Raw genomic sequence first — 16,834 nt, 5'->3', positions numbered from 1 at the left:
CATTTTCTCATTAGATGCTAACTTTGTTTTCTATTTATATGGGAAGAAATTACATTCTGATCATCTGATATCATCATATTATCTGACGAATGGTTGAATATTTTGGGTGACTGGACGTGAGTGTATGTGTTGCTGAAGTGTATGCTCGCTAGTGATTGGCAAAGTTTTATATTTTCCGCTTTGCGTTTGTTTATACGATTTTGTTAAATCATTTTTGTTTGTTTACATATACCGTAGTCAATATCGCAGATAGGGACTAGACTGTTTTTTCTGCTGTAGCTTTAATAATCTTATACTATAGTTGTTTTTCCTAAGATCTATTCCTCTTCTACTTCTTTATTTTTCTTTCATACTTTTTTTTCTTCTCCTTACTTCTTTAAACAATGGCTTCTGTTAAGGGAGATTGTGTTGTTCTGGTGAAGGGATTGAGTCCTTCAACTACTGAGGGCAGTCTCAGAGAATTTTTAGAGAAGATTGGGGAAGTGTCCCACTTAAACTTTGGCAAAGATTCTTTAACCGGCGAAAGCACCGGTAATGCTCATTGTGCTTTCGCTAGTAGTACCCTTGCTTTACGTGCAATAACGGAACTAAATAAACAAACATTGGATGACAATGTAGTTGAGGTATTAGAAATACCCACATCCAATCTCGTTCTCAAACTAAAAATGGAATCTATTGATGTTACTCCCGCTGTAGTTAGGTCCCAAACTGTTATACAGAATCCGTTTAAACTCTCTATATTTTCTGGGGATCCGAAACCCAAGGGTGGTGAGGTACCTTTCGAAGTTTGGAGGCACGAAATCAAATGCCTCCAAACAGATGAAAGCTGCAGTCACCAGGCCTTAGCTAGGTTAGTTAGGCGTTCTCTCAGAGGGGAGGCTGGACAGATAGTCATGAACATGAATATCGACTCCAGTGTGGAAGAGATCGTAGAGAAGATTGACGGATTTTATGGCACGGTAGAGTCTGGTGCGGTACTACTCCAGCAGTTATATTCCAGTAGACAAGGAACGGAGGAGTCGGTCACTGCTTATAGCGCTAGACTCCAACTTGCCATAGATAAAGTTGAACTTCGGAAGGGAATCTCTCCCATGGCCAAAGATGAGACCCTTAGAGTTGTCTTTTGGAAGGGGATGTCCAATGAAGTGTTAAAACAAGCCATACGGCACAAATATGACCTAGTCAGGTCATTTGATGAATTAATCAGGGTAGCTAGGCAGGCTGAACAGGAACATGAAGACTTTGAGAAGTTTCATGCCTCCCCTCTCCGTTCCCGTCAAAATAGAATAGGTGCCCATGCGAGCACAGTTACTAATCCCGATAGTAATAGATCCGAACTAGCAAAGGAGCTTAGAGAGATAAAAGAAAAACTAAAAGCGATGGAAATTGCTAGTAGTAATAGCAGTAGTTATGCTAGTAGGGAGAACCCTAACAGACCTGTTCGTTCTCGTGGTCCAAGGGGACCATGCTACAAATGTGGTCAACCAGGGCACTTAGCTCGAGAATGCTCTCCTCCTCCTCACTTTCCTTCTCATCACTATCCTTCTCCTCCTTCTCACTTTTCACAGCATCCTCATCAGTCTTTTGCTCCTCCCCAACATATGCAGGTACCTTTAAACGAAGGCAGACCTCTGCCAAGGGACGGGCAGTAGGTCTATCTTCAAATAGTCAAAGGGCTAAATCGAGAAGTCCCCTATCAAGACCACTCTTAGATAGAATGGTTGGCAAGGCAACGGAAGCGGTGGCCATTATAAATGGTCAACAAAGCAAATGTCTTCTAGATTCTGGGTCCCAGATCACTACTATTTCTCACTCTTTCTACAACTTTCATCTTCCCAAAAGTTCTCTTCATAGCATTGATGACTTGCTTAAGGTTGAAGGAGCTAATGGTTTACCTGTCACCTATCTAGGTTATGTAGAGCTTTCTATCCTTTTTCCTGGCTCTCTCCCCTCTTCGTCTGAAATAGATGTCCCTGTGTTAGTGGTTCCAGATACTTCTTATAATAAGAGGGTACCCTTATGTGTAGGGACTAACATTATAGATACATGTATTGATAGAGGTAAGACCCAATATGGGCCTGACTTTGTTCATAGTAATAGTGTGCATCCAACATGGCGATCAGTGTATGTTTGTATGCAGAGGCAAGTGCAGTCTAAATCAGATGGTAGGATAGGTGTAGTGAAGAATGCTTCAAAGAAAGCTGTTAGGATCCCCGCTAACCATGCAATGGTAATAGAAGGTAAGGTCCCACTCCCCGTTTCAGGTAGACCTTATGATGTGATGTTAGAGCCTCGTAGATACAATAGATTACCAGCTGGCTTAGTTATTGACAGCAATACTGTCACAATAGATGCAGAACGGCAGAAATCTTGTAAAGTGCCAGTTCTAGTACGGAACCAAACTGATAAGCCTTTATGGTTATACAGTAATGATGTTGTGGGTGAAGTATTCTTGTGTAATGTTGAAGGTCCAATTCAGACTAGTCAGCAGCATGTAGACACATGTGATGCTAATAGGACGGGTGGATTGAGTATAGAAGGGTTAGATTTCTCAGAGTCTCCTGCTTCAAGTGAAGATGTAGATAAGGTGAGGAATATCCTTAGAAACTATCCACGTGCCTTTAGCCAGTCTGATACTGACTTGGGACATAGTAATATAGTTACACATAACATTCCCCTAACAGATCAACAGCCATTCCGAGAGAGATATCGTCGTATACCCCCAGCCATGTATGCAGAGGTGCGTGAGCATGTACGTTCAATGCATGAGGCTGGTGTGATTAGGGAGTCATTTTCACCGTATGCCAGTCCTGTAGTGTTGGTTAGGAAGAAGGATGGATCTTTAAGGTTCTGTATTGACTTTCGTAAACTTAATCAACGTACAGTAAGGGATTCTTATGCTTTGCCTAGAATTGATGAAACTCTACAGATGATGCAGGGTGCTAGGTGGTTCAGTTCTCTTGATCTCAAGTCAGGTTACTGGCAACTAGAAATAGACGAACGTGACAAACAAAAGACTGCTTTTGTGCTCCCCCCTCCTCTTGGATTGTGGGAGTGCAATCGTATGCCATTTGGTCTCTGTAACGCGCCTAGTACTTTCCAGCGCGCGATGGAGAAATGTCTTGGCGAACTCAATCACACTGTGTGCGTCGTCTACTTAGATGATATTATCATCTACAGCAAGACGATGGAAGAGCATGTTGTGAGGCTAGAAGCTGTAATCCAACGTCTATCTGACCATGGGTTCAAGTTGAAGGCCTCAAAATGCAAGCTCCTACAGACCAGAGTGAAGTACCTTGGGCACATCCTCACATCAGAGGGCATAGGTACTGACCCCGACAAGACTGAATCAGTTAGAAGTTGGCCCACCCCTAAGAACGTTAAAGAACTTCGATCTTTCCTTGGCCTAGCCAGTTACTATAGGAAATTCATCCCCAATCTATCTAAAATAATGAGCCCTATGCTCGATCTCCTAGATGACCCTAAGAAACGTAAAGGTAAAGTAAATAGGTCCCCGTCTCATTCCCCTCCCTGGATTTGGACTAGAAGACATGATGAAGCATTCTTAGAAGTAAAGAATAAATTGATCAGTGCCCCTGTCCTTCAGTACGTGGATTTCTCCAAGCCTTTCCTATTACATACAGATGCTAGCACCACTGGATTGGGAGCGGCACTGTACCAGTTGGATGAAGAAGGTAGGGAGAGAGTGATTGCGTATGCGAGTCGTACATTGAACAAGAGTGAGAGAAATTGTACTGCCCACAAGTTAGAATTCCTTGCATTAAAATGGGCTGTGACTGAAAAGTTCCATGATTTTCTGTATGGTAACAAGACTCATGTTCGAACTGACAATAACCCGCTGACTTATGTTCTCACAACAGCTAAACTAGATGCCACAGGGCATAGGTGGTTAGCAGCCCTGGCCAATTATGACCTTACCCTCACATACAGATCAGGCAAGATGAATATTGATGCTGATGCTCTCTCTAGACGCCCCTCTAATGTGCCCCCTTCAGATACCCCTCCTGACACTACATGCTCTAAAGAAACCTTTGAGGCAGTAGTAGACTATGCCCTTAATGTAGATGTAGAAAACAGTCCCTTTGTAGAAAATGTAGGGCAGCATTCTGTAACTGTAGTTGGTGATGTAGGACTGGAAGATAGGGCATCTGATAATCTATTTACTAGTGGACCGCCAGATTGGACTAAGGAACAAGGTATGGATCCAGTTATCAGTAGGGTGATAGATTATGTCAAACAAGATGTCTGTCCATTGATTAATCGAAGAAGAGAAGAAAGTAAGGATGTTCAAATCGTGCTTAGAGAATGGGATAAGTTAGTGCTAAAGAATGGGGTACTCTATCGTAGGAGAATAGTCGAAGGTAAGGAATTCTTACAACTCGTACTGCCTAGGAAATATTGTGCATTAGTTTTGCAATCTTTGCACGACGAGATAGGGCATTTGGGTGTCGAGAGGACAACCGAACTTGTCCGGGACAGATTCTACTGGCCCCATCTTGGAAGGGACGTCCAACATTATGTTAGCACCTGTGGCCGTTGTGTTAGGAGGAAAGGAGTACGGAATTCTACTAACACAGCACCATTGGTCAACATTAAGACAAGTAGGCCCCTTGAGCTTGTTTGCATGGACTTCTTATCCCTTGAAGAGTCGAAAGGAGGATATGGTAATATCTTAGTGATCACCGATCATTTCACAAGATATTCAACAGCCATTCCAACAAAGAACCAAACTGCGAACACTACTGCTAAGGCCTTATTTGATCATTTCCTTGTACATTATGGTTTCCCAGAACGGTTACATTCAGATCAGGGCCGAAACTTTGAGTCCAATGTAATCGCACAACTTTGTAAATTAGTAGGAATTCATAAATCTAGGACCACTCCTTACCATCCACAAGGTAATGGCAGTTGTGAGAGGATGAATCGCACCCTACTTAGTATGCTAGGCACTCTGACGGAGGACAAGAAATCCGACTGGAAGTCTTATGTAGCTCCATTAGTCCATGCATACAATTGTACAAAACATAGTGTAACCGGCTTCTCACCCTTCTACCTCATGTATGGCAGACACCCCCGCCTACCCATAGATATGTATTTAGGACTAGATGCTAGGGATGATAATGACAATTCAAGTGCCCCTGAGTATGTAACGAGACTTCGAGATAGACTAGACTATGCTTACAAGATCACGTCTGAGAGAAATGGCCAAGTAGGAGCTAAAAACAAAGGAAGGTATGACCAGAAGTTGAAAGAGAACAAAATTCAAGTAGGAGACAGAGTCTTAGTTAAGATCAAGGGTGTGAAGGGAAAGAACAAGTTAGGTGATATATGGGGCAAGGATCCTCATATTGTTGTAGAGCAACCCAATGTAGATATACCTGTGTTCAAGGTTCGATCTGAAGGCTCTAGGACTAAGACCCGTGTCTTACATCGCAATTTGCTTCTACCTTGTAACTTTCTCCCGAAGACAATTCCACAGCCTAGACGTGCAAATGTATCTAAGAATGAGGTAACTAAATCTTCAAATGGTGACCAAACACAGCATAACGACGTAAATGAGAGAGATGAAAGTGTCACAGCTTGGAATGTTCCAATGGAGACAAGTGTACTGGAAAATAGTGCTGATTTTGAATTTCAATTAGGCCAGTCGATTCCAGATTGCACAGGTTCTGAAATTAGAGATGATGGTTCGGTTACTTCTGTAAATACAGATGATATTGCGACTGAGGATAATGTAAGAAATAATGCCCCTGTAGAAGTTGACCCCTCTCCTGTCCCTTCAGGTGACGAGCAAGAGACCGCCTCTATTGAAGAGGAGGACTGTCCACCGAGACAGTCAAAAAGATGTTCTCGTAAACCTGATCGGTTAACGTATTATCAAAGTCAAATTGTCCAACCAATTGTTGGGAATAAATACAATTGTATGATGTTGTATGGACTGCTGATGATGCTGCTTTTGAAGTTTGTGTTTGTTTTGTTTTCACCAGTTGAGATTGTTGTGAGCGTGATGTTGATATCGATGATTCCGATAATGTCATCTTTTCCCATAGTAAGAGAACAGTTAGCCTTCTTTTTTGGATCAGAAATTGTGTCTACATATAGGATACAACCTGAATTCATTAATGGGAGATAGGACTTGTTATGATATTGTTAATGACAAAAACTTGGGAGAATGAAGTTTTTTATTTATAAATTGCTATTCCTCTGAATAACATGATATTTAGCTCTATATTGTATTAATATAGACACTCTACTTTGTTGATTTATTGTCTAAACATGGCTGGAGCATGTCTCACTATGCCAACAAAACCAGATTGGTTTGATTTAAAGTTTTAGACTTTGTCATTATTTTGTTGGTTGATCTATCAGTTGATCATTTCTTTCATAAATAATGTCCAATATACTGCGGACATTACTATTTATTTTGTTTTATTAATGCACATTAAATGATTGATATCATTGAAGGGTGCCTAAAGGATACCCTAGTTTCACATGAATTTAGTGAATAGGTTACTTTTGAAAGTTAGCCAAATTTATTTTGTTTGTTAACATTTGAGTTTGAAGATTAGGAATATGATTCAATATTCCATAGATTAGTACAGTGAAATTATAAGGGCAGTTCTGGAAAAGAGAGATTGATGTCAAACACCATTTTACATTCCACTTTTTATTCAAATTTGATTGTAGTTTGGAAGAAATGATGATTTTACCGTATTTGTATCTCATGGTACTTTTAGTGTGCTTATGTTGTATTTAATATTAAGGCGAACTTAAATATAGTTCCGTTTGTTTTGTTTTGGTTGTTTTAACTTGTTACTTGTTATACCGGAGTCACATAAGTTGATAGTCAGATTTCTAATAATTATTATATTGAAACTTAAATGAATTTTTGCATTTTGATTTTAAACCATGTTTGATTTGAAATTGCTGTTATAGTAGGATGAAGTAATAATTAAAGTAATAATTAATCTGAGTGGAAGATATCAAACCAATTCACACATGTGGAGTGTGGAAGAAATTATTTTGGATTGTAATCATTTGTACTGGTGTGTTTTCTGTGTATACTTTCTTATATTCTAAGTATATATTTTGTATTTGATAAACAAGATTTTAAGCAAGGTCACTAGTAAAATAAGGTGTCTTAGAAGGTGTCATGAAAGCTTTGTGATATTATGTACAGCTATTGTTTTATTGGTGTTCAATATCAATTCAAAATTACTATTGCATAATTTTAGAATTATTATTGGGAATGGCGCGGACGCCATTCTGGTGGCAGAGGGGAAGGTGTAACATGGTGGAATATTGCTCATGTATATAGTCCTTCTCTCTTCTTGTTGTATTCTCTCTCTCTCTCTTTCTCTCTCTCTCTCTCTCTCTCTATCTTTATCTTTGTCTCTTTCTGCTGTATCTTTCTTTGTCTTAATTTGTTATAGATGTATTTATAAAATGTGCTGGCATGTCTAGTTGAAGCTATCTATTGAAGCTATCCTGTTCCCACACTGGGATATAGCCTTTATGACCCTATTGCCATTCACAGTATTAATCCATCCTGTTCAATACAATACTAGATTTTAATACCATTGATAAATCTGTAATAATAGAGATTAAGCTCTATGAAAGGGGATTTAGATATCAGACGGGCTCTTTGTGGTCATTCATGCTTTGTGACTATTCTTTGAAACATGTTCTTTGAAGAACACCTCATAGGACTGTGTCTTTGGCCATGAGTGGTGACCTTGAACCAATAAGAGTAGAGTTTTAGATTAGACCCCTTCCCCCTTTTTAAAGTAATGACCAATAAGATGATCGGAGGAAAAGTCGAGTATGAATGTTTAATGAGGTATAAAAGTAGTTTACATGAATGTTTAGATCACTTGGCTCCACCCCGACTTGGTCTCCTCTACCTGTACCCCTGTCCTCCCATCTCCCTCAAGCTGTCCCTGAACTAACAACTAATTGCTGCGTGGGAAAATCAACAAGTTCTGGACTCACAAAGTTATCGAAGTACAGCGTTGTTCAAGAATCGTTCAAGAAAAGCCAAGTCACTTCAATCACCAAGTCGGGAATATTCAACTAAATTATACAACATACTTCAAGGGAACTTAATCTGAAAGTGTCAGGAACTGATTCATAAGGAGGAACATTGATAGGAGGAACATTGATTGCAGATACGTCGGCAAATAGGTAACATTAACCCTATGCCAATTTGATGCTGTGTTCCTGATTTTGATCCTGAGTTCCTGAATTTGATCCTGTCGTCCTGATCCCGCAACTGTGTTCCCGATTCCGTTCCCGTCTTCGACGTCGTCATCTTTCCTGTTCCCATACCCGTAGCATCGTTGTCCATCTCTTCATCTCGTCTGCAACGGCCGAATCGGTACATCCACTCGAATCGCGAATAGTCTACCGCGCTGTATGTAAGTGGCCACAGTACTAACAATTTCTAACTAACCTCCTTTTTCCCAACCCTTAATGTCCCACTTATTTAGATTAACAAGTTAAGGCTTTTAAAGTGTATTTTAGCTTAAGGTGTATTTTGATATGAATGTATGTTGAAGAGAAGACAGAGATCTTCTCTTCAACATACATTCATATCAAAATACACCTTAAGCTAAAATACACTTTAAAAGCCTTAACTTGTTAATCTAAATAAGTGGGACATTAAGGGTTGGGAAAAAGGAGGTTAGTTAGAAATTGTTAGTACTGTGGCCACTTACATACAGCGCGGTAGACTATTCGCGATTCGAGTGGATGTACCGATTCGGCCGTTGCAGACGAGATGAAGAGATGGACAACGATGCTACGTTTGTATACTTATTTCAATACTGAATGTATCTTTTGTTCCAAATCATTAGCCTAAACATATGTTGTTGGTTTTTTTTTTTTTTTTTTTGGGGGGGGGGGGTAGTCTATTTTCCACTTCTTCCCATAAGAAAATAGAAGAAAAATAGCCTAGTCTTCTAAGAAATACCCTAAAAATATACAGAAATAGCCCTACCCCACCCCCTCGAAAATGACAAGGGTAAGTTTAATTCATAGATACTGACATGAAGTTTGTTATTTTACAAAGAAATCATTCTCAATTCCCCAAACATCATCGTGACCAAACCAGGAACCTTCCTGACCAAACAGAACATGAGATGGAAGTAGGAAAAGGTGAAAATTTAAGGGGCCTCCTTGCCAGGATTAGTCATGTGACCTTCACCTTGTGCCCAGCATGAATCCACCCAAATAGAAGAGCCCCAGTTTCCAATATCAATCCATCTAGTCTCATTCTTCAGTCTCCTTCTGCAGTCTCCTTGGTAAGTCGGGACCTGACAAGCCCTCAAACTGCCCCCCTCCCCCTCGGCAAACAATAGCTCTATGATTGATTTCCTAAACCAAAGAGATACCACCTAACTTAATCTTAAATTCAACTTCTTCTTCAGTCTCCTACATGTAGGTCAATTTGGAACACCTACATTTTTCATCAAACTTCAATCATAAAGACCTACAGTGTACATTCAACTTGACACATGGGCAGGGTTCAAAGACATACATGTATCGTCTGGCAACAACTGTTTAAAAGTTTCCTGTGCTTTGACTAACCAGAGTCCTTAAAGAATCAATCCTTAAGCAATTTTAAAAGTCCAATATCCTTATGTACCATGAATCGAGACGTGTGAACATGGCAATGACATTACATAACCATTACATAACCAGTGAGATTTCTTTAAGGTCCTAGGCTTATAGCGATCCTGTTAGAAACTTACATTTAGACTGTAGTCTTGCAGTCTAGAAATCTAGACTAATAGTGTCAAGTCTTTAGTCTTGTACATGTAATTAGATTGGGATGAAGTCATCCTGATACAATCTTGCAAATACTTGACAGGTTTAGGACCATCTTAGCAACCACTAAAACCTTTAATGTCACCCAAGTATGGATAGTTGCCTTCGTGAGCTAGACAGGAATGGAAAACAGAGTCATGCCGATCCCATTACCATCAAGTCTACAGATTACTCTACTTTATAAGAATATAATCCGGTCTAAAAAGATTACAATGGGACTAATGGTATGTTATCCCTGGACCACTTCCAATTATTTAATTCACTATATGCTTGAATATGTAACTTTTTTCATATCAAATGAAAAAAATATATAAATTAAAGGAGGTAAGATAAATAACAAGGAGAAGCCAAAAAGTTCTATTCACTTAAAATAAGTACTTAAGAATTAGAAACATGTGTTTGGGTATTTAATCATCTTCAAAGGATTGCAGTTCTGATCAAATTTGCAATATAAGAATTGTATTTGACTTAATTAAAAAAAGAATGGTACACTGTAATATTTCACAAGGCAAATAACATTGCCAGTAACTATATTTTCTATCTGCGATATAGTTCAAAGAAGAAACCAGTGATATGCAGGGGAAAAAAAATCAGCCTCCGTAAATATACAGTTACAATAATTCATAACAAACCTATATCAAGGGAATTGACCTCTCAACTATGTGTCAATTGATCTGCAAACACTTCATTGTGCCGAAAAAGGAGAAATATTTGATCCCATATCAAATGGAAGTTTAATCCAACAACTCTGTCGCCGTGGTGATTGAAGAGTGCCTTTCAAGCTTGCTGGGGATAAAGGGAGGGAGTGTGTGCCCAGCCATAGACACTAGAAGATTACTGTTTGATGTTCAAACAGTTGGTAAGAGCCCGATCTTGAGGCCGGCTGGCAGGCTTGCCCGACGACGATTGTCGGACAGTGTTGTCGGACAGTGAACTGTATACATGTGGCACACATACCTAGGACTGCGCTGATTGAACTTGAAGGTTTGGGGTGCAGAAAGAGTGCAGGTGAAATGGAGGTGAACCGACGTGTAACCCACTTGTCAGAGGCATAGCTCTTTCTGGTCTATTACCATTACCACACCAAGAGATTTCTCCCTTTTCTATGTAAATGCCAAATCAAAAACACTCCTTAACAGTTAGTCCACCCATTATGAACTGGAACTAGTCAGTCCCTGTCACCCTGTAATTATGTACAAAGCTACCATACGAGATTAAAAGAATTCAATAATCAGCGGGTTAAAAGTGGCTTTTATTTATTTAAAAACACTTACAAAATGCCAACAATCTTTCATTGCCAATTGTCTGATAAATTTCTAATGGTCTACAAAACTTTTGAGAACCTTTACCACAATTTTAGAAAGTTTCCAGTCTTACAGTATACCATGGTAAACAGTTTCACATTTGGCATTTGCACCAATTGTGGTGAATATTCCCTGTACATACAGATTTTAGGATCATATTCAGAACCTTCAAACATCCTAAACTAGGTCCATATAAAGAGATGGGACACACCTAAATATACTTCACTGTGCAACACTGAACAATAATATTCACCTTTGTACTGACATCATATCGTCGCTGTTTTCACGAAGTGACGGTAGTGAAAAAAAATTGCATTCACTTTGCATTACGATTTTCCTCACTTCCGTCACTTCGTGAAAACAAGGACGATATGTGCTACCAAAGCTTTCAATAATGGTATGTGTCAAAAAGAGAGGGAAAAAACAAAAACAATTAACACAACCTACATTTAGAACAGACAAGGACAGATAGTGACAGCTGAACAGCAAAGTAGGTGTTTGGTTCGTTGACAGTTCATTCAATTTGGTCGCCAATCTGTGAAATCTAGAAATATATTTTTTTTTTGTACGCCATTTGTTATTGACACAAATGGGATTATGGATTGGTTTTGGAATACATGTACCAGTATTCTACCAAATGAAGGAGAGATACATGTATTTGCTGATCTAATTTTTTTTTAATGTTCATTGTTCATCTGTAACATATATTAGTACTTTCACAACACAATTGGATTAAAGTATGTACATGTATCTAGCTTTGAGCATATAATTCTTCAAAGCCTATATCGTTCACCACAATTGTTACAACCATATAAATAATAGCATTAGGCCATATACAAGGCTAGCTAAACCAGCTTGGACTATTTAATGCTGTTGGGATTATTAACCAAAAGGTTAGTCTAGACAATGCCGATAGATTATTCTTCATGGTAATATAAAGATTTCAACACAGAGATAGCCACACCTGTATGCTTACATGTACCTGTATACATGTATCAACCAAACAGAATCATCAGATCCCCAGAAAATTGATAAGCTTAATTAATATGAATAACTACAGCTAAATGTCCCAATTCTTGGCAAGAGCCATTGTGTAAGACATTTGTTTAAATTCCTACAACTTTATCTCTTAGATTTTGACACTAGGAACTTTAATTCTGCAGTGCTATAAATGTTCTGAACAGCTAATATTTATTTTCTGATAATGCCCTGTCCCTATTGACTTGCTGCTAAGATACCATGAAGCATGAAATAAAGTAAGGTCTGTACACTGTGGTTGTCCAGACTCTATAAAAACTTGTTAACGACCTCTACAAATCCTTGAAGATATAGAGCATGGTCACAACATAGACCTACTACAATAACAGGTGACATCCACTATTTGGTAAACTTCATGTTTTATTAAACTCTGCAGTCTCAACTGAAAAAGATGTTCAGCTCTGTATTGGCTTTCTTTCAGTATTTGGGAACATTTGGGCTATTTTGTCACATTATGTAACTCGCCACATCTAAAATTTCAAATGTTTTTTAAACTGTTGAAAATTCCATAATACTTGGTACAAATCTAGAGAAATACTTGACAAATCATCAGCTTCAAGCTAGAAGGGCATATCAACTGTTCGGAGCTAGAAGGGTGTTACCTAATGAACCTTAACACAGTCAGAGTTAACAACCTTCTGGCTATGAACAGACCACACATCATGTATGTTAATATCAGATTATATTAGAATTAATATTAGCCCTCCTGACTCTCTTATTGATCAGACAACATAATAGAGTGGTTCCAATTTTGCAAGTAAATGCAGCTAATTGACATCCACTTGACATCTATCCCTGTTTAAATAACTTCTAAGATCATTTGTGTATTTACTTAACATTCCCATTTTCCTTTAAACCCAAAGTTCAAGTAAGTTGTCGTTGTCATGTTGACTCAATAAACAATACATTATTGTTTTCAATCATTATTCTAAAATTGATTAAAAGCTGCCAGTCAGCCAGTCTGGTGGTAATCATCATTTGCCAAAGTTATCAATCTTAAAAACCATGTGTAGGTATACTATTAAACAATAGATTATGATAATTAGTAAATACAAAAAAAGCATTCTAAAAAGAAGTTGATCCCCTTACGTAAATACTGGAAATGCCTAAAGGTAATTATGCCAAAGTGGTCCTCTACTGAACAAATTTGCACAAAATTTCTCAACAAATAGAGAATTTGGGAATATTTTCTATGTTTATATAATGGTCATTATGTGTTCTTCAGAACTTCGCCGTACACAGTACTGACCCTGACTTCTGCATTTTCTACTTTATTTCCACGAAGCAAACAAGGTGTCCAAAGGCAAGCAAAGGTTGAAAGACGAAGTGTGTCACCCCGGCCACCTCACACTTGAAACTCTGGGAATGACCTATGTCAACAACGATGACCTTGAAAGGGGTGGAGGTGAGAGATTATTAAATTTGGACCATTTCAAAACCTCCAGCCAATCCAAACTTACCAAAGAGCATTTCTTCAGCGTCACAGAAGACCCCAAGTCCAAATTTTCCAAAGAAAGATTAAAGTGTGGACTAAATAAGATTATAATATGGAATCAATCTGAAGAGGATGAGACTCCATGATTTGAACCTAAAATAAAAGGTGGCTGGAGTAGAGAGCTAAAAAAAAAAGTGGACAATACTTCCTTCTTCTGGTTTTCCTCAAGAAAGAAAGAGACAGCGTGAGAGATAGGAAGAGAGAAAGAGAAAGAGAAAGAGAGAGAAATCATTTAGAATTATGTATTACTGATTTCAATAAATCCCTTGGGGCTGCTTGAAACCTAAAACTTAAGAATTTTATGAGTGGTCAAAATTTGTGAAAGTTTGACATGCCTGCACATTTATAAATACATTTGAATCACAACACGAGTATTTCCTTTCATGGCGAAAGCTTCTTGATGCTATAACAGCCATCATTAAAATTAGTACAAGTTTCATGTTTCTGATCACACAGTAGCTCATAAAATTATCATCAAGGACATACATCAATGACATACAACTTGCATGAAAGGAACTTCACAAACAACAAATTTGCCTTCCATTCTTTGGGTATTTGCCTGCAACAATATGTCAATAGATATGACGGCTAACCCAAATGCAAATATAGCTAATCCACAGGGAGTTCATTTACAGAATTAAGAACATGTTAAAAAGCAAGTTTGTTGATTTTCCATTATAACTGACATTGAAAAATAACAGGCTTCATGAGCACAATCTAATTATGTCTTTAAAATGTAGTATATACAGTACATGTACAGTGTACATTTCCCTTTTCATGCTGATTTAAAATAAATAATGATAAATAACTGATTTCAGGAATAAAGTTGTAGAATTATATGAATCTAATTTCATAAATGGTAATTTCTGGTACTTTCATATCTTAATTTCAGAAATGACCCTTCTTATATAATTGCCAATAAATGGAAATGATGAAATGGCACAGGATTCATTTATGGGTGCATTACTTTCAATGACCTTCTCTCTTTAAAAAAAAATACACCCAAGCAAAAATCTTGAAAGTTTTGACTTCCTCCTTTGGGAAGTACAATGATCTGCTTCCACACTCATGCTGATGTGGCGGGTCGAAACCCTGGATTTACAATCAAATACAACCGTTGATGACAACAAACGTTTGCTTGATTTCAATGATTCATAAACAACCTGCTCGATCTAAACACGAGCGTGTTCTGAACATGATCAAATGGGCAACATTTCCAGATGTACAGTACAGATCTGCGGGTTGTTATTCATAACAACAAAAATTGATTTTGAGTGCATTTAAACATTCTACAGGTGTATATTTCAAGACATCTAGTATCAATGGGTTTGGTTTGGATTTTCACAACGTGTGAAGATTGATGAAAATATTCACTTAAATGTTGATTACTCATATTTGGAAATAAAGTTTCAAAATCTTGATCTGCTAATTTAAAAAGAAATATCAAAATATATAATATCTTGGATTGTGAAACATATAACTAAAAAATTCTTTAAATATTGTATTGATATATTTCTATATTTGGTAATCTTGCTTTCAAAGCATTTCTGTTTGTTTTTTTACCTGGAAAATACATAATCAATAAACACTGAATGAAAATATTCCATACTAACTTTATTAACTAGCAGAAAAGGCTTAAATACATGAATACTGTTAGTACACATATCTTTGTCAACTAGTGTCTCTAAAAGGAAGGATATTCCCCATATCCTGCTAGATAATTTGGTTTCAGTCAAACACTTTCCCTTCCATTCAAAAAATCAATTAGAACTCACATGCTGGTAGGATGTTGGTAAAATAATTGCTCTACTTCCTTCCACTTTTTAATTCCTTGAAAATATACCATTGCACCAGAACCCCAACTTGAACTACCCTCATCCCCAATGTTTTGGGTGACGTTCAATTTCCATACCGGTACTTCCACAAATTAGAACAGAAAATCACATTCAACAAATCTAATTCATGACTCCCCAAACTGTCAAGACTTTTAGATAGGGCTCACTGCATCATGTAAACCCACAAATTTCAATAGACCTGGCTTCATCAGCTTGAGTTTGCAATAACACGATATTCTAACTATCCCGATCACAAATTAGCCAGTTAATTTGCGTCTTCATTAGCCCACAGTTGCAATTAGATGGATATTTGGTCAAGAAAATATCCCTAAAAATCTTGGTCTTAGTGAAGAAGCAATATCGAGCTTCAGGATAATATCCCCAGTCTAAAAATAGCGGGTTATTTGGCAAACTCAAGCTGATGAGACAGGCCGATAATGGACCCCCAACAAAAATAAAAGTTAGTATGGAACCTCAACCCTATACTAACCTTATGATTATCCCAATATTCAATAGGTAACCCATGTTGTAAATTTCAACATGTTACACAACCTACAAAATACTTGCTTAAAATTGTGCAAACCACTGTAGGACAACAGTCATTCTCTTAATATTGCTAATGAAAAACATCAGCAATTTCCCCATTTAAATATTAGACATCTACTACTGATCTACTATTACAAAACGTTTGATTGATCAATGAAATTGCTGGTTTTTACATCAATTTCCGATGAACTTCCACTCAAGTTCACAGGATCTGTCTGCAGAAAACTCTGCATCCTGGTATGTTATAGAACATCCGTCTCCACTCGAAACGTCATCACCATGAATTCTTGTGAATGAAATGTATCACATGACAACCTACACCATACTAAACTGTACAGAGAAATTCTGTCATTGCACTTTGAACAGGTTTCGATATATATCCATGTTCCAGGATTCTGGTTAAACTGGATAGTTTTGATATGTTTCACCGTGCAATGAGTATATCATCACCCAGAATATGATATTACATCTGCTTTTATATGTTGAACATGATTTGATTTAGGCATACCAGTAAAAAAATAATTTACATCAACACTTGCCAAAGTTCACCCGAGTTTACATATATGCCTACATGTAGCATTAAATGGGTTAATCTTGTCAATGTCAGGAATAGAGACATAAGGCCTAGCAAAAAAGATGTTGTATAGCCCTTTGCGACCGGCCGACCCCAAAAATATATATTAAAGAATTCAAAACTGAGAAAAAATTGACTGAACGACCCAGGTGCTAGTACCTAAAAGGGCAATACAACCACCATGGATTTTGCA

General features: G+C 37.8%; 1 protein-coding gene across 1 annotated transcript; it reads left to right on the top strand.

Annotated features, from left to right (window-relative positions):
- The first annotated feature begins 899 nt into the window (after positions 1 to 899).
- Positions 900 to 5,891, top strand: LOC115919900. Its single transcript, XM_030974522.1, has 5 exons — positions 900 to 1,256; positions 2,141 to 2,240; positions 2,469 to 4,382; positions 4,881 to 5,410; positions 5,805 to 5,891. Exons 1-5 carry the CDS (start codon positions 900 to 902, stop codon positions 5,889 to 5,891), a joined length of 2,988 nt encoding a protein of 995 aa, XP_030830382.1.
- Positions 5,892 to 16,834: the final 10,943 nt, after the last annotated feature.

The sequence above is a fragment of the Strongylocentrotus purpuratus genome, unplaced genomic scaffold, assembly GCF_000002235.5.
Source record: "Strongylocentrotus purpuratus isolate Spur 01 unplaced genomic scaffold, Spur_5.0 spur5_scaffold_7, whole genome shotgun sequence".
NCBI lineage: Eukaryota > Metazoa > Echinodermata > Echinoidea > Camarodonta > Strongylocentrotidae > Strongylocentrotus > Strongylocentrotus purpuratus.
This window is presented reverse-complemented; position numbering and strand designations above follow the sequence as displayed.